Genomic DNA, 25,306 nt, shown 5'->3' with positions numbered 1-25,306 from the left:
TAAGTATTTGTTGTGGTTTATGTTTTGTCGTGTTGCCAACATAACCTTTTCACTACTTTGTCTTTGACCTACAACCTTTTTTATTTATTTATTATTGTATCTGTGTAATTCTGTTTGATTATGTTTCTGTATATTTAAATACTGTGTAAAGAGTAGGGATAGTGATTGAGGATTCTCCCCCCCCCCCCCCCCCCCCCCGCGCACCCCCCTCTTCTTCCCCAGTATAGGCGAGGGAGAAACCATGATGAATGGACATAAGTGTATAGCAGTGTGATGGAGTGTGAGTTACAGGAGAAGATGTGGGGCAAGAAGTGAAAGGAAATTGTGATTTTTTTTTTATTTATTTTTTCTTCTTGGGGGGGGTTTGTCAGTTGTCGGAGGGGGTGAAGAGTGGAAAAGGCTCTTCTGTTTTTCATGTAATTTCATCAATTATTTTATATAGAGTCTGGTTTCCAATATATATTTGGTCATTGAACAACTGTTTATTTTGTGTTAATGCTTTTTGTATGCGGAAATTTTCTTGGCAAGGGAGGAGGTGTCTGTCTTTACTGATTTTATGATATTCACATCTGTTTCAATATTGCTTGGTCTATGGTGTTCTTGTTTCAGATGATCTGCAAATGTTGAATGGTTTGTGCTGTATTTAATGCTCTGATGTGTTTTTATATCTTGTGTCGAATGTCCTGCCACTCATTCCAGTGTATAGCTTTCCACAATCTCTGAAACTGAGCTGATAGATACCAGATTGTTGGTATCTGTCTGGTTTTGATTTCGGTTTTGGGATGTGCTTCTGTATTGAGTTGTTTGTTTTGTAAGCAATGTTTATGCCTTGTTTTTTTTTAACATGTTGCCTATTTGTTGTGGTAGGTCCTTGTAGTGCAATTTGTATGAGCTGGTGTAGTTTTGTTGTTTTTCCCCCCTATTTGTGTCTTTATTTTTTTATTTAGTTTTTTTATCTACCATTGTTTCTGTGTGTCCATTTTTTAACGCTATTTGTTTTACAATGGCTGGCTCTTTCTGATAATCAGAAGTGTTTAGGGGGATCCTGTTCAGCCTGTTTAACATGTACCTGATTGCTGCTTCTCTGTGGTTCTGTGGGTGGTTTGAGGTTGCATTTAAGATAATGTCACTTGTTGGTTTTCTGTATATATCAAATGTGTGTTTATTATTGTCTTTCCTTATGGTTATGACCAGAAAGTTGAGTGAGTTTTCTTGCTGTTCTTCTTCTGTTGTGAACTTTATGTTTTTGTGTACAGTATTTATGTTGTGTCGTTGCTGTATTCTTTTTTTAGGTTCTTCCATGTGTGTTATGTCGTCCATGTATCTGTACCCGTACCTGTAGACGTTGTAGCTTCTCTTTGTTATTATGTCTTCAAATATTAATTTTTCTACATGATTCATGAAAATTTTGGCTAATGTTCCTGAAATACGTGAACCCATTGGTCAAGTATGTAGTATTCTTGATTGAATTCAAAATAATTTTGTTGCATTATTAACTGTAGTAATTTTATTGTTTCATCTATGTGTTCATTAGGTAGTTGGTTGTGTGTCTTCAGGTTTTCTTCAATTATTTTTATCATTACATTAATGGGGATGCAACTGTACATACTTTCTACATCAAAGGAGAGTAGTGTTGCTGTGCTAGGGATTTTGGTGTCTATTATATGTTCTACCAGTTGAGAGGTAATTTTGATTGTTCTATCATTTTCTAGTTTATAGCACTGGGTGAGCTGTGACTGCATTTGTTTTTGTAGTAGGTATGTAGGAGCTGCTCTGAAATTTAGTATTGGATGGACTGGATAATTTTCTTTATGGACCTTTGGTTGACATCACATGTTGGGGGCTTGACAGTTTTTTTACAAATCTCTGTTTCTGTCTCTATGTAAATGTATACTCTTATGTTTTTGAGTGTGTTTTTAACATGTGTTTGAAATCTGTTTGCTGAGTTTCATTTTAAGTTTTTTATGTTGTTTTTGCGGATGAATTCTTCTGTTTTTTTCTATGTATTCCTTTGTTTTCATGAGGACAACACTATGATCTTCATCAGCTTTTGTTATAATGACTTTTCTGCTTGCAGTTTTTTCTTTAGATTTTTAAGTTTTGTTTCATCCCAATTATTTTTGAAATTATTGTTTTCTTTTTTAATCTGTGTGGCTCTGATTTTAGTTTCTTCTTTTATTAACTCCATAGTTAGCCCTGTGTTTACACTGCTGTTTTCATTTTTTCTTCTATAGTGAGAATATGTTCAGATTCTATAATGAGATCTTCTATCCGTTGTTCATTTGCTGGTGAGTCAACATTGTGCTTTAGACCTTTTTCTAAGAGCAGTTTTTCATTTTCATCTAGTGTTGTATCTGTAAGATTGACCACCCTAGGATAGAAATGATGTGTGTTAATGTGTTTGTTGTTATGGGGTTTTGTGTGGTGCAATTTGAGATTTTCAATTTCCTTTTTATGCTTTAGTTGCATTTTGTTTGTGGCTCTGCATACAGCTTTAGACATTTTCCACAATGGTAGCAAAAATAGCCGAATTATTTAATTTTTGTGCTAGCTGAAGGTGAATTTCATATAATTCTTGGTTTAATGTCTGTTTCTTTGTATATAGAGAATTAATTTTGTGTTTCAGCCAGGCATTTTTAGCGGCCTGTGTGGCAACTTTTGCTATGTTTTTGTAGTTGCAGTGAATAACAAAAATACCCGCAAGAATTATAAAGCAACTATGGACACTATAGCCACACAAGTGAAGAACATACACGTTCATTCACACAAGCAGGCACACATCACACACACGGCGTGTGTGTGATGGACGTGTCCAAAAGAACAGATACCATCTTCATATATATATATATATATATAAGGCTCACCGGCCATTTGACCATCTTCTTCTGTGCGGATGCACAAACGGTGCCCGAACTCTTATGGGAATCGACAGCAAAGCCGCGAGTAATGAGTATAATGGGCAGGGGCACTATGAATATAGTTTGGGACAACAAGTTATGAATGTGGGTCTCATGGGAGGTGTGCCAGAGATAAGTAATATATTTAGATAGAGAGCAATCAGGTAATGTCAGCAGAAATTAATTACGGGAGAAACTGATCATTTAGAGTGAGGAAAGATAGTAAAATTGTTGTAGGAACTGATGAAGCTAAGATGAGGCAGACCCAAATAGTGCATGAAGTGTAGGAGAGGAAAAGGGTCGGCAGATCCATAGGAGGAATGATGTATACTTGGGTCTGGTGAATCTGTGGGAGTAATGACCTGCACCATATAATGTAGGTAGGAGAGAGAGGTAAGGTTAGATGGACCCATGGAAGGAACAGTCTATACTATGGTCAGATTAATCCATTGATAACAGAAAGATGGATATAGAGGGTCTATACAAGGGTGATGTACTTGAGGACAATATTATGGAAATGGAAGAGGATGTAGATGGAGATGAAATGGTATGAAGAGTTTGACAGAGCACTGAAAGACCTGAGTTGAAACAAGGCCCCGGGAGTGGACAACATTCCATTAGAACTACTGACAGCCTTGGGAGAGCTAGTCCTGACAAAACTCTACCATCTGGTGAGCAAGATGTATGACACAGGTGAAATACCCTCAGACTTCAAGAAGACTATAATAATTCCAATCCCAAAGAAAGCAGGTGTTGACAGATGTGAAAATTACTGAACTATCAGTTTAATAAGTCACAGCTGCAAAATACTAACGTGAATTCTTTACAGACGAATCGAAAAACTAGTAGAAGCCGACCTCGGGAAAGATCAGTTTGAATTCCGTAGAAATTTGTTAACATTGAATATAGATTTAAGTGTCAGAAAGTCATTTCTGAAAGAATTTGTATGGAGTGTAGCCATGTATGGAAGTGAAACATGTACGATAAATACACTCCTGGAAATTGAAATAAGAACACCGTGAATTCATTGTCCCAGGAAGGGGAAACTTTATTGACACATTCCTGGGGTCAGATACATCACATGATCACACTGACAGAACCACAGGCACATAGACACAGGCAACAGAGCATGCACAATGTCGGCACTAGTACAGTGTATATCCACCTTTCGCAGCAATGCAGGCTTCTATTCTCCCATGGAGACGATCGTAGAGATGCTGGATGTAGTCCTGTGGAACGGCTTGCCATGCCATTTCCACCTGCCGCCTCAGTTGGACCAGTGTTCGTGCTGGACGTGCAGACCGCGTGAGACGACGCTTCATCCAGTCCCAAACATGCTCAATGGGGGACAGATCTGGAGATCTTGCTGGCCAGGGTAGTTGACTTACACCTTCTAGAGCACGTTGGGTGGCACGGGATACATGCGGACGTGCATTGTCCTGTTGGAACAGCAAGTTCCCTTGCCGGTCTAGGAATGGTAGAACGATGGGTTCGATGACGGTTTGGATGTACCGTGCACTATTCAGTGTCCCCTCGACGATCACCAGTGGTGTACGGCCAGTGTAGGAGATCGCTCCCCACACCATGATGCCGGGTGTTGGCCCTGTGTGCCTCGGTCGTATGCAGTCCTGATTATGGCGCTCACCTGCACGGCGCCAAACACGCATACGACCATCATTGGCACCAAGGCAGAAGCGACTCTCATCGCTGAAGACGACACGTCTCCATTCGTCCCTCCATTCACGCCTGTCGCGACACCATTGGAGGCGGGCTGCACGATGTTGGGGCGTGAGCGGAAGATGGCCTAACGGTGTGCGGGACCGTAGCCCAGCTTCATGGAGACGGTTGCGAATGGTCCTCGCCGATACCCCAGGAGCAACAGTGTCCCTAATTTGCTGGGAAGTGGCGGTGCGGTCCCCTACGGCACTGCGTAGGATCCTACGGTCTTGGCGTGCATCCGTGCGTCGCTGCGGTCCGGTCCCAGGTCGACGGGCACGTGCACCTTCCGCCGACCACTGGCGACAACATCGATGTACTGTGGAGACCTCACGCCCCACGTGTTGAGCAATTCGGCGGTACGTCCACCCGGCCTCCCGCATGCCCACTATACGCCCTCGCTCAAAGTCCGTCAACTGCACATACGGTTCACGTCCATGCTGTCGCGGCATGCTACCAGTGTTAAAGACTGCGATGGAGCTCCGTATTCCACGGCAAACTGGCTGACACTGACGGCGGCGGTGCACAAATGCTACGCAGCTAGCGCCATTCGACGGCCAACACCGCGGTTCCTGGTGTGTCCGCTGTGCCGTGCGTGTGATCATTGCTTGTACAGCCCTCTCGCAGTGTCCGGAGCAAGTATGGTGGGTCTGACACACCGGTGTCAATGTGTTCTTTTTTCCATTTCCAGGAGTGTAGTTTTGACAAGAAGAGAATAGAAGCTTTTGAAATGTGGTGCTACAGAAGAATGCTGAAGAGTAGATTTGGTAGATCACATAACTAATGAGGAGGTATTGAATAGAATTGGGGGGAAGAGAAGTTTGTGGCACAACTTGACTAGAAGAAGGGATCGGTTGGTAGGACATATTCTGAGGCATCAAAGGATCACCAATTTAGTATTGGAGGGCAGCTTGGAAGGTAAAAATCGTAGGGGGAGACCAAGAGGTGAATGCACTAAGCACATTCAGAAGGATGTAGGTTGCAGTAGGTACTGGGAGATGAAGAAGCTTGCACAATTTAGAGTAGCGTGGAGAGCTGCATCAAACCAGTCTCAGGACTGAAGACCACAACAACAACAGTGGAGACAAAAGTGTTTTACACTTGTTGACTAGAACCTGTACTGTTGTTTGACTCTAGAGACTGAATGGTAGGCATATACCCAAAAAGTAATGCCTCAGGTAATAATTCTGTGAGAAAGGGTAACAGCAATGTACCTATGCAAGAGGTAAACAAGCAACTCTCGAGTATACTGGCTTGAAGCCAATGCATTGTTAATAAATATAAAAACAATGAGAAGTTTATTTACGTTACATCGTGACACACACACACACACACACACACACACACACACACACAAACAAATAAGGTGGAGGTACACAAAGTAGAGTAACGCTGTTTGACAAAATTTACCTTAAATGAAAAAAACAAATATTGAAAAGACATGTTATTAAATGAAGTTCTATTACTTTTCAAGAAGCCAATCATATACAGTGTTTTTAAGTAGGGAACCTGTTGTCATATACTTCATATATTATTTCCAGAAACAAGTGGACCATTGAATACTGAAGCTACAGATGGAGAAACAGAGCTCTACTTCAAAACATCTCTTGAAAACCCATTGGTTACTGAAATTTTCATTGATATAGTGTCCACCTTACTTACAATACACGATCATAGAAAACAAGAGGCTGAATACAAGGAGCAGTGGCAGAAGATGTATACTATGTGTAAGATGTGCATCCCAGATTTTCTTCGTTATTTCAAGGTGTGTTGATGTTTGTTTCTTTTTAATTAATTTCTGAAGTGTCACTAAATGTTTGTTATCCCAAATCATGAAATCTTGTTGGGAGGAATCAAAACACCACCAGCATTTTGAAAGACAGCTTCTCATTTACAGTTTTAAATTTGAGTGATACTGTGGACAACAGGCGAAGGAGATAGTTACTTTACAGCTGAATTGGCAGTTTTTTTCCAGTGGCTGGAAGAATTAAGAAAGTCCATTTTACACCAATTGTTGTTCATATTTTGCAACTAAATTTTCTATAAGAAGATCATTTGCAGTATGTTGCAGTAAATATTAATAATATGCTCATACTGGTTGCTGTTTTATAGTTCTGTGTGATTTCTGTTTTATGTTTTGTACCCTCCTTCATTTCCTCCTCCTCCTCCTTCCCCCCTCCCCCTTCATACATTTATATGTGCAACAGACTTGCTTCTCATAAGTATTCTGTCAGTCTCTTTTACTTTTATCTCTTAACTTTTGACTGTCAGTTGACGTCAGCACATCAACAATCACTCCAAAATTTGTATCTTAACAGCCACAGCTGGTTTCTCTGGACTGCAACAGAGTAATGAGGAAAAAATTGTACAAGTACTGAGATCACTCTTGTGACACCCCTATGTTATCTCTGAGGTTTTTTTGTCACAATAGAGTGATAGTGTGTGTATAGATAAGATGGAAACAACTACTTGGAAGGACACATGAAGCATGTGTTTTTTTACAGTGTGTCTGTTTATTGTTACCTGTATTTTAAATTACGTGAAGTAATGAAAACTTGGAAAAACTTAAAAAAAAAATTAGTTATATGTATCATTCGTAATAGAAACATTTATTGGAATCTGAAGAGTTTTGTGATCTCATTGTGCATATATCCACTATTTAATTGATGAAGCTAATAGCGTGTTATATGGTCCTGTATGGAAAAATGTAGACCAATATGGCAGCATACATATTGTTTGCCAAGCTTATCTTTTTTAACTCTGTTATACATATATCACACTTTCAAAATGTGGGAGTTATTTTGATCTCCAAAATGGATGGTGGGTCATAATAATACAACCAGTGAGACCGTGACCAGGGTCGCCAATACACACTTGTGCAGTGGTGTTCAGCCCAGGGATAAACTGGTTCGAATCCTAGTGGTGGAAAAAATTGTCAGTGCCGGTATTTTGCCAGCGAGGGGAGGAGAGGTGGTGTTGTAATGTTCCTGACTGCCAGACTTTGCGCCAGTGACCTGGTTTAAATACCAAACCTGTTTGCAGTGTCTCATGAAGAGAGGGCATGTGACATTGTTGACATGATCCATCTGTTAGATGGGGACATTAAGCTTGGCAGCCACTTTGGTGCTATTTGCGAGAAGTAGGCTGTGTACCAGCACTGTGTTTCACCCTCTCCCTACTCCCATCATCATACCACATGTGTGCGCGCGCGTGCGCGCGCGCGCACACACACACACACACACACACACACACACACACACAAAATACATACATGTAGTGTTACAAATAAATAAATGCATAGAGTGAGAAAAACTGTAATTGAATGTAAATGAGGTTGCCACTGTTGTGCCATTTGTTTGTGCTTCATTGTCATACAAATAGAAACTATGTTTCTGTTTTAATTTTTACTATTGTTGAGAATGATTACAACCAATTATCTCTTCCATGTTTAGGGAACTCGCACATATGACTCAGTCTTGTACTTGTGCAGTTTGATGCCACAATCTGTCAGGAAGTCAGTTCGTCCTGTCTTTCACTTGGACAGCACCTGTTTGTCTCAGTTGAAGGCTTTATCAGTTGATAGTTCAGATGAGGAAGTGTTGAAATTGGTATCACTGCTCTGCTCTTGGAACCGTGGTGATGAACTGCTTGAAATGGCCAAAAATTGGATCGATGAAGCACTGAGAGCTGAAGATTTAAACTCCACTCGTTATGGTGAACCGGTATGTTACGGTCTAGTATGAGGCTATATAATTACTGTGTTAATGTCAGTGCAGATCACAGTAATTTTGTGTGTGTGTGTGTGTGTGTGTGTGTGTGTGTTTGTTTGTTTGTTTTCATTTTTATATATAGGTGTGAATCTGTTACTAAAGAACTTTCACAATTTTTCTCCCTCTATTCTAATTGTTAGCTTTTCATGTATGCCCTTTTTGATGCTTAAGTTTTCTTGATCTTGATGTCTGTTTTTGTACATTTTGCTAACAATTTTCATTTTTCCATCTCTTAAATTGATAGTTAATATTCACATTAAAAAGTCTTGTATGATAAAACTGCATATATTATGTTACTTATGAACTATCCATTTGTGGAAATTTCAACTGAATGGATGGAGCCTGATCTATAGATTAACTACTGGGTTCATGGAGATAGATAAGCTTGGACTTAACAGCACTAGTGAATCATTTCTGCATATTTTATGTATCATTACTAAGGAATGTCCAACAGTTTGTATGACACAAAAACTTTGAGGAAACTGAGTTACTTACAAACTGACAATTTGCCTTAAACATTTTAGAATGTTATCTTGATGGAGGAAACATCTTCTTGATATACATTCTTAATGTTGATGCAGTGTTGATTTGTTCTGCTGTGCCTCAGAAGTAATGGCAGTCAGTAGAATGACAACCTAACATTTGTCAATGAGACTGAAAAAGTTCATACAAGTGGAAGAAATAAGTTATGCAAACTGAGTTAAAGCAAAAATAGTCATTAGATTTTAAATTTTACATCTTGTGAAATAAATAATAATGACATGGTGTGGAACGATAGAGGCATCATGGTGACTGTTTCTAAATTGGCAGAAAGACCTATTTGTAATATATGTAGTTAAAAAAAAGGAGGGAAATAAAGGTTGAAATAATTGGTGTGTGTGCTTTAATTCAGGGTGTACACGAACTGGGACAACCGGGAGATCTGGGAAAAACCTGGGAATTTTTCCATCCGGGAGAAAACCAGGAAAAACCTGGGAATTCTCACTTCTGGTTACAGAAGTGTGGCTGGGCGCCACTACTTAATATTGCCCTGGTTCGGAAATATTGTAGATCCGGGGCTGATGCACAGAGCAGTCCGAGTTGTGGGGGGGAGGTGGGTCTCCACGTGACCTGTGTTTACGTTCAGTGATTTTGTTGTTTCCTCTTCGTTTATTGCTCTCATGTTAAATGATAACAAAACGGATTTTTATGGCCGGGAGCTATCAAATGAATTAAAATACGTTTGCATAATTACGGCAGGCTAAAATATGTTAATAGTTTCAGATTTTATTTCCACCTTTGACAGTCAAGCATTAATCGCCTTACAGAACAATGAAGTTATTTTTGCTGGTTTGCTAAAGAGATTTGGCTTTTATTAATCCTTTCTACTGAGGCAGTCAATTTATTTGAAACAAAGTGTTTAATTTCACACTATTGGCTAGTTTCAACTGTTCGCTGCATTTCAAGTGCATGTATGGCATTATGCTATAATAAAGAACCAAACATGAGTACTGGTACTCCAAGAAAATTTACATATGGATGTGCATTTTAAGCCGAATTATGCACTTTAGTATGGTTCGCGAAATTCCGACGCTCTTGAAGTATCCTTTGATGTCTTGTTTCTTTTATGACATAATGTAAGATCTTTTAATGTGTTACGTGTACGAGCATGTGGGCTTCCTGCGTCATCGTAGCTGCGTAAGCGTGGTGACGCCAGTTATCTGGTGCTTTCTTGCAACTGCTGAAACGAATCTATTTCTAAGAGGTCATGGGAAAATATTGCGAATGGTGGTTTGAAAAGCGTTACATTCAAAGGAAATATCCTTTTACGCAAGATGAATTATGTGGGTGAATGTACGGTGAATTTCGTAAATCACAAAGAGTTTGACTCTCATTTAAAAATCAACTCTTTGAGGACGACCATTTAGAGGTATTTCGAGCCCAGAAGATGAGACATTTGCGTCGTTATTAAAAATTTTACTGGCACATTTGTATGTGTATCTTAAAGTGCAACACACGCAAAAAAGATCAACATTATATGTGGAAGCTTAGCTTCTCTTCCAACTTATTAATCTTCGAGACCAATGTTATATGCTAAGTATATTAATGCTAAGTATATTAATTTAAGCCATTAACTTTTCTTATTTGTGTATTTGCGCTACTTAAGAATGATCTTGCTATTGGCTGACTACATCACGTGTCCTATTGCTGTCATCAGCTGGCAAGATCACGTGAATGAGCTATGACACTTACAAAGCACATCGCAATCTCAATTTCATTGCTTCGGAAAGTGACATGCGTTATTTGGTGGAATTCAAATCTATACCTTCGTAATATGAAAATATGCAGTGTACATGTTGCTGCACATAAAAGGTCTTTCAAAACGTGTTTTTCCCCCTCAGTTTTATTTTCTAAGGTGCCGGGGAATTCTACATCGGTATATAAAACCATAAACATTCAAAGGATTGATGACTTTTACAGTGCCGAGGAAGAGTATACTGTCACTTAACATGGAAAAAGTGTATTTTCATCCTGGAGAAAGTGGACGGGAAAAATCCGGGAATTTGTTTTCCTTGTCCATGTATACACCCTGTAATTATTCTCCATGCATGAAAGATACCATTCGTTTTCACTTTGTAAGATCCTCCCCCATTATCCTGTAGCTGGGTATTATTTCGGTCCTTGTCCTAACATGTGCGCTGCGTAGGGAGCGAACTGACAAGCTTAATTGGTAGGGTCCTGTAATTTCATATTCAGGATAGGTTTCTTACGATCACAGGTTAACAAATAAGTTGCCAAATATCTAACAAAAACTGTAATTATTTTGTGGCTTCCACAAGACATCCATTGTGCCAGCTATTAATGTCCTTAATGACAGTGTTCCACTACCCTACCAAGCTGTACAAATGAAGTGAAGCAACTGTTACAGGGTGTATATTACCCGGGACAAGCGGAAAATCCAGGAAAAACCTGGGAATTTTTTCAACTGGAAAAACCCGGGAATTTTTTTGATTTCCGGGGATTTTTTCATTGTTTTAGTTTTCAGTTAAATTTTTGTAGTTTTGACTGGTAAGAACTGATACTCTAGCAAAAAATGTTACTATATCCTGCTACAGGAGAATAATATTGCAGCAATAAAACATAAACGAGAGGGGAAAAAAAAAACTTTAGTTGCAAAGGAATTGCGCCATTTACAACAACAAAATACTGTGCATGCACAAGCGTCTGCGAACAGCAAAAATATGTCCATGGCCTTAGGGCGAAAGCTATACAATACTTCGTGACAATGAACTGCTTGCTATGTGAGGCCTACGTGTTTACATTAGGTTCGTTTGAACTGTTGCTAATGCGCATGCGCAGTTGACTCGCGTATGAGTAGTACCTTCTCCCGCTGCCGGCTACTTGAAGTGTGGCTGTTAACTGTACAGGTAGTAGTAGCAAGCAGCCAGATGCTAACGAGAAAAATTTTTCTTGTGTGCCCTAGCTGCCAGATTCGCACATGTGCAGAGTGTCTGAATCGTAGTGGGGAAAGGGGGGGGGGGGGTAGTCTCCACGTGACCTTGTTTGACCTTGTTAACATTAAGTGATTTCACTGTTTCCTCTTCATTTACAGTTCCCACATCAAATGAAAATTAAACGGATTGCTGTGGCCAGGAGCTATCAAGTGAATTAAAATACATTCACATATTTACAGAAGGCAAAAATATATTATTAATTTCAGTTCTCTGATTTTATTTTATTTCATTTCCACGTTTTTGTCAGTCAAGCATTAATTGCCTTGCAGAACAATGAAGTTATTTTTGTCAGTTTTCTAAAGAAATTTGGCTTTATTAATCTTTTTCGGTGAGGCAATCAATTTATTGGAAATGAAGTATTTTGTTCCACAGTATTGGCTAGTTCCAATTGTTCACAGACTTTCAAAGGAATGTTTTCTCCTTCTGCCATGTACAGCATTATGGCATAATAAAGAAGCAAACATAAGAGACAAAATTGTTGAGGCTTTCGTGGCCACTTGTTGACAAACTGCCTATTGGCTTCTGTCTCGGGTTCTTCGGCCGACGTTCATCTAATGATTTTTCTGACGTTTCGCCAGCACGAGTGGCTGGCATTGTCAAAGCTTCACCCTCCATTGCCGGTGGTGAACTGGAGCCGAGCTCGCGTGCGCAGACTATATGTACCTGGCGCGCCAACGTCCGAGGGCTTCTCCGCGGTCATTTCCGGTGCGGTTCTCCTCTTGCTACCTGCGACGGTCGTTCGCTGCAGTACGGGAAGCCAGGATCCGTTTACCTTAAGGCTTTCCTCTTTCTTGTTCAAACTGTTCGCGTGTTTTTGTATTTCTACAGCTTCTCTGAACAAGCGCGTGTGATAGTGGTTCTCTACAGCCAGAACTTCCGTGTCGGCGAATTTTATTACGTGGTCGGTCTCATTCAGTGCGTGTTCGGGCCACGGCCGATTTCTCCACCTGCCCCAACCTGCAATGTCGCTTATGCTCCTTGATCCTGGTGTTAATGGATCGTCCAGTCATCCCGACATAAACTTTTCCGCATTTGCATGGTATGCGGTATATTCCCGACATTGCAAGTGGGTCTCTTTTCTCCTTCGCCGATCTAAGACACTCTTTGATCTTCCTTGTCAGTTTGAAAATCGTCTTTACGCCATGTTTGCGCAATATACGGCCGATTCTGTCCGTCACTCTGGGAATGTATGGCAGAAAGGCCGTACCCGACATTTCTTTTTCTGGTTCCTTACTTCGCTGAGTGTTTGGCTCAGTTACACTTCTAATATAATTTGTGGAGTACCCATTGCTCCTCAGGTCAGTTTCCAGGTGTTGCATTTCTCGTTTGAGGTGTTGCGGATCACATATTCGTCCTGCTCTCGTTACGAGCGTACTAATCATGGCTCTTTTCTGGCTCGGGTGGTGGTTTGAGAGTTTGTGCAGGTATCGGTCAATGTGAGTCGGTTTTCGATACACGCTGTGTCCCAGGTTTTCGCCGTCCCTTGTGACCAGCAAATCTAGAAATGGCAGTTTCTTGTCCTTTTCTACTTCCATGGTAAATGTTATGTTGGCATGGAGGCTGTTCAAGTGTCTTAGGAAGTCACCGAGCTGTTCTTCACCATGGCTCCACACCACGAAAGTATCATCAACGTACCTGTACCACACCCTAGGTTTGGAAGTTGCCGAGTCCAGTGCCTGTGCTTCGAATTGTTCATGAAGAAGTTGGCCACCACTGGACTTGGAGGACTACCCATGGCGACGCCTTCCAGCTGTTCATAGAAGTCGCCATTCCATGTGAAATAGCTCGTGGTGAGACATGCATGGAAGAGCTTTCTGATGTCTAGCGGGAAAATGGAACCGATGTGCTCCAGAGCGTCACTGAGTGGCACTTTCGTAAATAACGAAACAACATCATAGCTGACCAGGATGTCGTTTGGTGCAAGTTTCAGTTTCTTCAGCTTCTCAATGAAATGTCCTGAGTCCTTAATGTATGTGTCGGTCTTCCTCACGCGTGGTTGGAGCAGAGAGGCCAAGTGTTTTGCCAGTTTATATGTCGGTGATCATTATGAGCAAAAGATCCGAGACCTATTAGATCCGACGATGTACCGAAAACTAAGCGCAGATCCGACGCAACGTATCACACGGAATACGAATCGATTGATCAAGGCGTCTTCTCTGCTGGCGGACATACAGAGAATCCTGCGCGACACAGAAGCCCTACCACCTCGGCTGTTTGGATTACCCAAGATCCATAAAGAACAATGTTCCACTGAGACCGATCGTTAGCGCTCCTGGATCACCGACATATAAACTGGCAAAACACTTGGCCTCTCTGCTCCAACCACGCGTGAGGAAGACCGACACATACATTAAGGACTCAGGACATTTCATTGAGAAGCTGAAGAAACTGAAACTTGCACCAAACGACATCCTGGTCAGCTTTGATGTTGTTTCGTTATTTACGAAAGTGCCACTCAGTGACGCTCTGGAGCACATCGGTTCCATTTTCCCGCTAGACATCAGAAAGCTCTTCCATGCATGTCTCACCACGAGCTATTTCACGTGGAATGGCGACTTCTACGAACAGCTGGAAGGCGTCGCCATGGGTAGTCCTCTCAGTCCAGTGGTGGCCAACTTCTTCATGAACAATTCGAAGCACAGGCACTGGACTCGGCGACTTGCAAACCTAAGGTGTGGTACAGGTACGTCGATGATACTTTCGTGGTGTGGAGCCATGGTGAAGAACAGCTCGGTGACTTCCTAAGACACTTGAACAGCCTCCATGCCAACATAACATTTACCATGGAAGTAGAAAAGGACAAGAAACTGCCATTTCTAGATTTGCTGGTCACAAGGGACAGCGAAAACCTGGGACACAGCGTGTATCGAAAACCGACTCACACGGACCGATACCTGCACAAACTCTCAAACCACCACCCGAGCCAGAAAAGAGCCATGATTAGTACGCTCGTAACGAGAGCAGGACGAATATGTGAGCCGCAACACCTCAAACGAGAAATGCAACACCTGGAAACTGTCCTGAGGAGCAATGGGTACTCCACAAATTATATTAGAAGTGTAACTGAGCCAAACACTCGGCGAAGTAAGGAACCAGAAAAAGAAATGTCGGGTACGGCCTTTCTGCCATACATTCCCAGAGTGACGGACAGAATCGGCCGTATATTGCGCAAACATGGCGTAAAGACGATTTTCAAACCGACAAGGAAGATCAAAGAGTGTCTTAGATCGGCGAAGGAGAAAAGAGACCCACTTGCAATGTCGGGAATATACCGCATACCATGCAAATGCGGAAAAGTTTATGTCGGGATGACTGGACGATCCATTAACACCAGGATCAAGGAGCATAAGCGACATTGCAGGTTGGGGCAGGTGGAGAAATCGGCCGTGGCCCGAACACGCACTGAATGAGACCGACCACGTAATAAAATTCGCCGACACGGAAGTTCTGGCTGTAGATAACCACTATCACACGCGCTTGTTCAGAGAAGCTGTAGAAATACAAAAACACGCGAACAGTTTGAACAAGAAAGAGGAAAGCCTTAAGGTAAACGGATCCTGGCTTCCCGTACTGCAGCGAACGACCGTCGCAGGTAGCAAGAGGAGAACCGCACCGGAAATGACCGCGGAGAAGCCCTCGGACGTTGGCGCGCCAGGTACATATAGTCTGCGCCTGCGAGCTCGGCTCCAGTTCACCACCGGCAATGGAGGGTGAAGCTTTGACAATGCCAGCCACTCGTGCTGGCGAAACGTCAGAAAAATCATTAGATGAACGTCGGCCGAAGAACCCGAGACAGAAGCTAATAGGCAGTTTGTAAACATGAGAGAGTACAGTACTGGTACTCCAAGAAAATTTACATCCCAAAAACCACACTGAAAAGCTTAGTATCAGGTGGGGCCTACTTGATTGTGAACCTCGACAAACCAATGTGTGCTTCAAGCTGAATTATGCGTTTGAGTAAGGTTTACAAAATTCTGATGCTCTTGGAGTATCCTCTGATATCATGTTTCTTTTGTGGTGTAATGTGAGATCTCTTAATGCTTTATACATATGAACATGCGGGCTTCCTACATTACTGCAGCTGCACATACGCAATGATGCCTATTTTCTGGCACTCTCTGGAAGCTGATAAAACGATTCTATTTGTAACAAACTTGGGAAAATATTGTGAATAGTGGTTTGAAAAGTGTTACTTTCAAAGTAAATTTCCTTTTACGCAAGATGAATTATGTTACGTGTGAGAATGTAGGATGAATTTCTTAAATCGCAGAGTGTTAGACTCTCGTTTAAAACTTAACACTTTAAGGACTAGTCACTTAGAGGAATTTCGAGCCCAGAAGATCAGACATTTATGTCATTATTTTAAATTTAATGACACATTTGTGTGAAGTATCTTAAAGTACAACACATGCAGAAAAATATCAATATTGCATGTGAAATCTCAGCTTTTCTTGTAGCTTATTAATTTTTGGGACCAATTTTATATGTGAAAGCTTAGCTTTTCGTGTAGCTACACTATGTATATCAATCTAAACCGTTAACTTTTTCTCTTTGTATGTTCACACTACTTAACAGCAATTTTGCTGCTATTGGCGCACAACAACATGCGTCCTATGCTCTATATATCTGCTGTCATCAGCTGGCGAGATCCCGTGGCATGAGATATGACTGACTTACGAAATGACATTGCAATCTCGATTTCCATGCTACGGAAACTAATGTGCTGTGTTTGGTGGAATTTGAATTTATACTTTCGTAATACAAAAATATGCAGCAAATGTGTTGCTGCACATCGAAGGTCTTTTCAAAACTTACTCCTTTTTTTTCCCCCTAAAGTGCCAGGAAGTTCTATGTCTGTGTATAAGGATTGGTAAGTTTTACAGTTCAGAGGGAAAATCTATGGAAAACCTACTGTCACTTAGCACAGAAAAAGTGTATTTTCATCTGGGAAAAAGTATATTTTTTAACTAGGATATCCAGGAAAAATCTGGGAATTATTTTTCCTTGTCCGCGTATACACTGTATTAATTATCATTTCTTATGAGGGTTCCAAATAGTGGATAATTGGAACATAATGGATTGCTCCAAATTGAACAAAACTATTTTTAAATGTCTTTGGGAAGTTGTGAGAAAGGACAAGGAAAATATGATGAGACAAATTGTGGGAAACAGTGGAACTATGAAAAAGGTTAAACACAAAACAGTGGAAAACAGTAGGACTGTGAAGAAGGCAAAACAGGATCTTATGTGAGTTAGACAACACAGTTCATCAGTAGGAGGGCAGAAAATTATTTGACAGTACCAAAACTTCTTTAAATGTTTGTATAGTTAAAGAGATGAAACAGGAACACAAATCGTTAAGAAGTAAAATAATGACCTCCCTAAGCAATGCCAGATGAGGTGTATAAAGTTGATGGATGTATGAAGAAAGTAAAGGCTATGTGAGATGATGGTATTTTAGTAGAAATGGTTAAGTGCAAAGGAAAGTAATACAACAATAAATTGCAAAATTGTTTATGGAACATCAGTGGAGGAAGACAGATCCCTAAAATTGGAACAAAGTTGCAAGTATTCTGCTTGACTACTTTTTGATGGGAGGAAAAAAGACAAAAATAAATTATTGATTTATCAGTCACCTCTCTGCAAAAGATATTCACTAAAATTATCAATAAGCACATAACAATTTTAAAAAAAGACCATAATACAATAGAGCAAGGTATTTGAATTACAGATTTGTCTGGTATTTTAGTCTTAAAAAGCTATAAGACTAAAATATGTAAAAGCAAATCATTAAAAAATAAATAAATAAAAATAAAATTACTAAAAACCTCAGAACAACTAGCCCCTCGCTTCCCACCCAGTTGAAGGCTACGCTTAAATAGCCAATAAAAAAACAGAAGAGTAAATATGACCTGACGTTATTTTATTTATTTAACCTGATCTGATTATGAGCATCAGGCCCTCTCTTACACCAGACCAGGAGAATTTTTTCTCTGATGCAGTGAGTTTTGGGGAAAGGAAATTTAAGAATGCTCCACCAACTAAGAGTACTGCAAAATCAGAAAGATCTGGTTGGAAAGAAAGATGTACAAGAGTAACTAGTGCATACAGGGACAGTGGTAATACTTACTGTTACATCAGTAGACATGTTATTAATTGCTTTTGGTGAAGATAGAGACATCATTCAGTTCTTTAATGTAATGCAGAAGATTTTTTCCAGAGCCACTTTCCTGGTACTGTGAAGGGCGTCGAGAAAGTGACTGAACAATGAAGTAGAACAGAAAGGATTTTGCTCTGATGAGAATGGGTATTTCTGCCATATTGTTCAGACAAGAATGTTAAGGTGGAGGAGAGATATGAAGGACAGTGTTCGTTCATAAGACAGTAGAGAAGACAGAGGGTATGGATATCTCTGCATTTGTCTGCTTGCAGCCAGGATAACTGTGCATATAATAGTGAAATGTGATCGAAGAGTCAAATATCACAGATATAACAAATACAGGCATTAATAACCATTTCCAGGCGGCGTGAACTGTGATGAGAAAGGGCTTGCATGAAAACATCGCTGTAATCAGTAATTGGAAGTATAAGTGTTTCTACAAGTTTCTTTTTCAGGTCAGTCCAATTTAGATTTTCATCTGTTATTACACCTAGACTCTTTGTTGAAGGAGAGAAGTTGATATTTATCCCATTTAGCATTAAAGATGGAGTGTTTCTTGATACTGATTTGGGCTAATGAGCCTAGAATGACCAGCCAGTACTGCTTAGGTTTTGGATGGTTTGACCTTTAATCTTATATCCTGCGCTCTTGTTGATAATGCCCAGTGGTTGGTATTGAGATTCTCATAGCTGTCTTTGGGTTTCTTGGTTTTGCCCTTTGATACAACTGGAAGTCATCAGCAGACATATGATATTTGCAGTAGGATAAAACTGATGACACATCATTGATGTACAGTGAAAAGAGTGTAGTAGCTAATACCAAATCTTGGGGGACACCTGATACTCCCTGCTTCAATTGTGACCTTATGGTGCTGGATATGATGTACTGCTGGCAATACATCAGGTATGAGTGAAACCATTGCACTAAACTTGGTGATAAACTTAGGTTGCTAAGTTTGGAAAGTAAAATGTCGAAGTTGACACCGTCAAAGGCTTTACTGAAGTCCAAGAAGCATGTGGTAGTTGCCTCTTGTGCATCCATGGCAAGCTTGAAGTCATCTGTTACCTTTATTAAGGCAGATGGTGTGCTGTGCTATTTACATAAACTTGATGGCATTCGTGTATTTGGTTGTTTGTTAGCTGGTTATGAATATATATTTTAAGGCCTTGGGCAGTGCAGGAAGAATGCAAATAGGCTGGTTATCAGAGGGTGCTGTGTTAATGTTCTTTTTAGGTAGTGGCTTAGCTAGTCTCTGTTTCCAGGCCACAGAGAAAACACTTGTGATTAAGGAGTGGTTGAATATATCTCTTATAATGGGCAGTAGTGGACCAATAACCTTTATCATTTGGACTGTGATGCCATTGTGTCTGGTAGATGCTGATCTGATGGCTTTTCTGACAGTATTGCAAGTAACATGCTTTAGATAGAGTTTATTGTGGCTACAGTCATTTACCCCCTATGAACTAATCAATGAGTGTCTGTTTCACTTGTGGTTCAGTTGTCTTTGTAGGTGATGTGATGTATTGGTTCATTTCTTTGGCTGGAACCATGGATCAGTTGCAGCTTTTATGTTGCCTATGCCAAGACCATGCACGTTTTTGCACAAGACAGCTAGTCTATTTCTGTTGTCAGAGATTTGCATTTCTCACGTCTTGGCTGACTCTGTTCTGCTTCTACTTGTGAGTAGCATGATTTTTTTCATGTGGGCTGAGTTTGTATGCCAGCATCTCTGAGGGTCATGAGTTGTTTTAGTTCTTAAGTTAGCCAAGGTGCAGCGTTCCTTCTTACTTTTCCAATCTTTAGTAATTTAAATAAGATTTCCAAAACTAAAACTCTAATGCATATGAAATGTAAAGTCTGCAGTCACTATGTATTGCCAGGTTTGGATTAATGACAGTGGTACATGCACTTCTAATCGAAGACTATTCATAAAAAGAGGGTTCCTATGAAAGTGGCGGAGAGATCATGATAGCAGATACTAGGAGGGGAGATCAGGGAACAGGGCTTTGTAGGAGATGTAATTACAGCTGTAATTAAAGAGAAGTGCAGGTGGGTGGGACAGGGTTTAATTTTTTTTTTTGTGGGATATAAAATTTAAAAAATACCTCTCTCACACCGGCCTGATTTAGCTTCACTGATCAGGATAGTAAAAACATGTGTATATTAAGGGAATTTTCATTCACAAAGCAGGCATATCACATTCACACAGTTCAATACTGTTCTATCCTGATTAAATTGAGCTTAACTTAAATTCCATAAGGCAGTGAAGCAATTTCGAAGTCTCGGTGCGACAAAAATTGTCAGTCAATCTCCTGAAAACATTTGTAATAATTATTAACTTTCGGTGATCACATGGGGAAGACCAGAGATCTGCTGGTAAGACCTTGTTAGCCTATTTTTTGGAAGTAATAAACTGGATATCTTGAGCATACAAAACGGCAGGCTCGTCCAGAGTAAATCAGACATTCCCCACTGATCCCATGCAACACAGTGTAGTAAGCAGACACTGTCAATAAAAATCAGTTAAATAATACGTGATCACACTTACTTTAGTTTAGTTCATGTATTAAATTCGTTCTCATACAGAATCTCATCAAGATGGCGACTCGCTCAACAATACATACATATACATCCTCCTCCTTTCACGGCTAATCGGCAAGATCTCCTTCATTCTTTTCATAAGAGAAAACATAGATAGCAGAGAAGCTATTCCTTGGAGTATATGGACGCTCCAAGGAATAATAGGGCTTGAAACTACTTTACATTGATAATCATCATATATTAAAGTTTAGGAATCGGTAAGATAAGAAGAGATATTTCGAGATATGTACTGAGTTATATAATTTATAAAATTTCTGAAAATACCGCGGAGAGACTGCTGCAAGAGACATTGCAAGGGCCTTAGGCAAATGGATGGAAGATGGGCCAAGAAGTTCAGCAAATAGATGGGAGGTGGTCCAAGGAAGTTCTTGTATGGACTCCAAAGGATAAGAAAAGACCAAGATGACAGTTTAATGGTAGGTGAGTAAATTCTTTATAAATTGTGCTGGAGCGATGTGGATCTGCATAAGTGAATAACACAATGAATGGAAAATTCTGTATCCAGCAGTGGATGTCAAATGGCTGATCATGACCGTATTAATAGTTGTCCACCTGGTGTAATAAACATGAAAATTCATCCAAACTTCTTGTCTTCGGAAACCACCATCATCGTAAGAGCTCTGTTGTATCCACTCAGTGTCTGGCTGCCAACAGTGACTATTAGATCAGGGGAACTAGTATGCTACAATTTCAGATAGAATTTTAATTTTGGAGTTTAAAGGAAGGGGAAAAAAAACAAAAGTATAGTTTGTTGCACATAAACTTTTGTTCATTGATTCTTTATTGATGTAACTGATTTTTGTATTGTTAAATTGAGCATTTGTCAAAAGTTGTACATAACTGATAAGTGTTCCTTTTATCTTTCAGAAAGCAGAACGAAGAAAAGTAAAAATTAAGGATGCCCGTGAACCAAATCCACTTCTGGGCTTTCGTGTATTAAATGCAATATTTTGTTACCCTCCAAACTATGCTAAAATTTTGGCAAAACATTATAGCCTCATTGTGGAGATCTGGAACTATTTAGAAAGAGTAAAGGTGAGATACATAGTTACAATGGTTTTATTTTCAGATTTAATCTGTTGAAGAATTCTATGATACTGAATATGTTTTTATTATTTTATTTTCAGAAACTAATAGAAACACGCATGGAACATAGTTCTGCATTTGACAGTTGTCTGCTGTCAGATGAATTCATAATAGAATGCTTCTCACGTTATTTGAAGCTAATTCCATATCTAAAAATTGGTTCAGAAGGGCACAAATTTGATTCTGAGTCTGCTTTTACTACTATACTGGATTGGTCAGAAAAGTAAGAAATTTTTCCTTCTTTTTAGTTGTAAGCTTTTGTCAGATTTTAAATTCCTTTTCAACTACTTTAGTTTTACAGTTCTCAATGTTTGATGCTTTTAGTAGAACCCTGATTCTGTCTTCCCTCTATTAGTTTCAAGTAATGCAGGTCTTTTCAGACAAAACCTTTATGCATAAGCTGTCAAGAATTGCATTGGATTGTGTTGCTGAATGTAATCCAAAACAGAGACAAAAACTTGATGCTTAGGCTCTCAAGAATTTCATTGGATTGTGTCACTGAAATGTCACCACTTTACTACCCTGCCTGGCTTAGATAATAGAAGTTTAATAAGGCAAGAAAACATAGATTATCACTTACCGTAAAGAAGACACATGAAGTTGCAGACAGGCACAGTTAAAAAGACAAATACACAAAGCTTTTTGCCACAGCCTTCATCAGCAAAAGTGAAATAGATAACCTTCACCATTATACGCACAAGCAAGCACACCTCACACACACGTGACTAGCAACTCTGGTAGCTCGGGCCACTATGTTTCCTGTTTCTCTTTTGCTGATGAAGGCTGTGGTCGAAAGCTCTGCGTAAATATCTTTTAATACTGCCTGTCTGCAACTTAATGTGTCTTCTTTATGGTATGTAACAATCTGTCTTTTCCTACATTCTTGATATTCCTGTGCAGTAGAAGTTCAATATCGTTCAGCACATAGTGGCTGATGAAACATATGACATTCCCAAGTGGCTGGTAATGAATTAAATTCATATAGTGAATGGCTGGCCTGAAATAGAATCCAAACCACAACAAGGTTGTTGTAAGTGTACAAGATCAGTCCAAAGTGAATACTGAAAAGAGAAATTGTAGAACAACAATAGTGAAACACACTCTAATGGTGCTGTCTGAAGACTTCAAGAGACAACAGGCAAGTAAGTGTACATGACCATATATTTAAGTGCAGAACTCTACCAGAGAGCACGCACATTGTACCCTCTGCTTGTGTCTTCAATGGAGCAGTGAGGAAATGTTATTACTTGCTAAATGTGGTATCTTGTATACTATGGCTAAGTGGGGAATTGGAATCACCATCTTATGTTAAGACCTGCCCCAGGCATGTCCCTGGCCTGCTAAGGAAGTGGGGAGAGAGGTGCTGGGATTCCCGCTAAAGATTCTGCGGTATTTATGTTCCGTAATATTCTTGTTCTGGGACAAGTGCCATGGGTATTCACACAGGCTAGCTGTTTGCGCGAAGTTGTGGTGTGGTGCTGCGGCCTGTCCCGAAGAGAATGGGTGGCGAAGGGAATTGGGGGGGGGGGGGGGGGGATGCATCGCTGCTGCATGGATTGGTTTCTGCCTCCTAAGTTTGATTCATAAGGTGGGTCACATGTGTCAGTGGTGGGGAGGTTTCTGAATCTACATTTATAAATATATAGGAGTGGCCAGAAAAGTAAGAAACATTTTTCCCCTCTTTTTATGGGTAAGATTTCATACGATTTTAAATTTCCTTTCACCTGATTTTGTTTTACAGTTCCCAATGTGTAATGTTTTTAATAGAACTTCCATTCAGTTTTCCTTTGTTAATTCTGTAATATATTGTTTGTCTCTGGTATTCTGTTTTAGATAGTTGGAAACCTCTTTTAGATAATCAGGTTTACAATTTACAGAAGATACCCAACCGTGAAGAATACTGGGATACAAATGCAGAGAGAGGCCAGATAGTTTTTTTAGTTCTTTACATATCATCCTGATTCCTTTTTAGCACCACAGGTTTTTAATTGATAACAATAAAATCTAAAATAAATCCATTGAAATATTCCTGAAGTACACTTTCAAAAGATTATCACTTATACAGTTCCTTTTTTTTGGTATTGCGATCAGTTCTGCCATGGTTTCCGTCTTCTTCTTCTTCTTCTTCTTCTTCTTCTTCTTCTTCTGCATGCTACTTAAGTTGACAAGCAGTCTTCACAAATTTTTCCTAAGGACCACAATTCTGTGAGATAACTTCATTCCAAATGCTTACATCACATTGTGCGTGACTGACATCCGGTTTACACAAAGTGTTTATTGTTTGGATCTCATTTATTTTCTGAAACAAAATTAAAAAATCCACCACAAGCCAAGAAAATAAGAATTCTGTCTTCCAAAAATTTGTGGAATCCTGTAAACTGTTTTAATCATTAATGTAGGTTTCTGATATGAATAACCTGAGTTTGCCCCTATTGGAATTCAGCCATGATGAGAAGGAAAACACCAAAATTTTGAACTTTTCTTGTGTGGGTATCCTGCACCATCCTTCAAATTCCTTTGAAACTAAGCATTTAATTGAAAAAGCCAAGGCTATCAAGAATGTAGACCACTAAATTCTGCATTGATTCAGTACTGTAACTTTGCTATTTGATTAAACTTTACTATAGAACTAGGAACCAGGTTTTAAATTGTAAGACATTTCCAGGGGCAGATGTGGATTCTTACCACAATCTATTGGTTATGAACTGCAGATTGAAACTGAAGAAACTGCAAAAAGGTGGGAATTTAAGGAGATGGGACCTGGATAAACTGAAAGACCCAGAGGTTGCAGAGAGTTTCAGGGAGAGCATAAGGGAACAATTGACAGCAATGGGGGAAAGAAATACAGTAGAAGAAGAATGGGTAGCTCTGAGAGATGAAGTAGTGAAGGCAGCAGAGGATCAAGTAGGTAAAAAGACAGGGGCTAATAGAAATCCTTGGGTAACAGAAGAAATATTGAATTTAATTGATGAAAGGAGAAAATATAAAAATGCAGTAAAAAAGCAGGGATGGCTAGAGGATAAATGTAAGGATGTAGAGGCTTGTCTCACTAGGGGTAAGATAGATACTGCCTACAGGAAAGTTAAAGAGACCTTTGGAGAAAAGAGAACCACTTGTATGAATATCAAGAGCTCAGATGGCAACCCAGTTCTAAGCAAAGAAGGGAAGGCAGAAAGGTGGAAGGAGTATATAGAGGGTTTATACAAGGGCGATGTACTTGAGGACAATATTATGGAAATGGAAGAGGATGTAGATGATGATGAAATGAGAGATACGATACTGCGTGAAGAGTTTGACAGAGCACTGAAAGACCTGAGTCGAAACAAGGCCCCGGGAGTAGACAACATTCCATTGGAAACTACTGATGGCCTTGGGAGAGCCAGCCATGACAAAACTCTACCATCTGGTGAGCAAGATGTATGAGACAGGCGAAATACCCACAGACTTCAAGAAGAATATAATAATTCCAATCCCAAAGAAAGCAGGTGTTGACAGATGTGAAAATTACCGAACTATCAGTTTAATAAGTCACAGCTGCAAAATACTAATGCGAATTCTTTACAGACGAATGGAAAAACTGGT

The 25,306-nt window shown here is 39.9% G+C and overlaps 1 protein-coding gene across 5 annotated transcripts in view; it reads left to right on the top strand.

Annotated features, from left to right (window-relative positions):
- The window catches only part of LOC126259326 (condensin-2 complex subunit G2-like), a 306,542-nt gene that overhangs the window by 187,580 nt on the left and 93,656 nt on the right, over nucleotides 1–25,306 (top strand). For 4 of the 5 annotated variants that reach the window (XM_049956017.1, XM_049956015.1, XM_049956013.1 and 1 more), the window contains exons 13-16: nucleotides 6,155–6,378; nucleotides 8,066–8,335; nucleotides 21,506–21,673; nucleotides 21,766–21,947. In XM_049956017.1, the coding sequence (XP_049811974.1) occupies nucleotides 6,155–6,378; nucleotides 8,066–8,335; nucleotides 21,506–21,673; nucleotides 21,766–21,947 (844 nt within the window). The remainder of the gene's footprint in view (nucleotides 1–6,154; nucleotides 6,379–8,065; nucleotides 8,336–21,505; nucleotides 21,674–21,765; nucleotides 21,948–25,306) is intronic. The other variant, XM_049956016.1, reaches the window with a different exon arrangement.

This window comes from Schistocerca nitens, chromosome 5, assembly GCF_023898315.1.
Source record: "Schistocerca nitens isolate TAMUIC-IGC-003100 chromosome 5, iqSchNite1.1, whole genome shotgun sequence".
In the NCBI taxonomy this organism is placed as follows: Eukaryota; Metazoa; Arthropoda; class Insecta; order Orthoptera; family Acrididae; genus Schistocerca; species Schistocerca nitens.
Note: the sequence above shows the minus strand (reverse complement) of the source record. Positions and strands in the feature narration are given on the sequence as shown.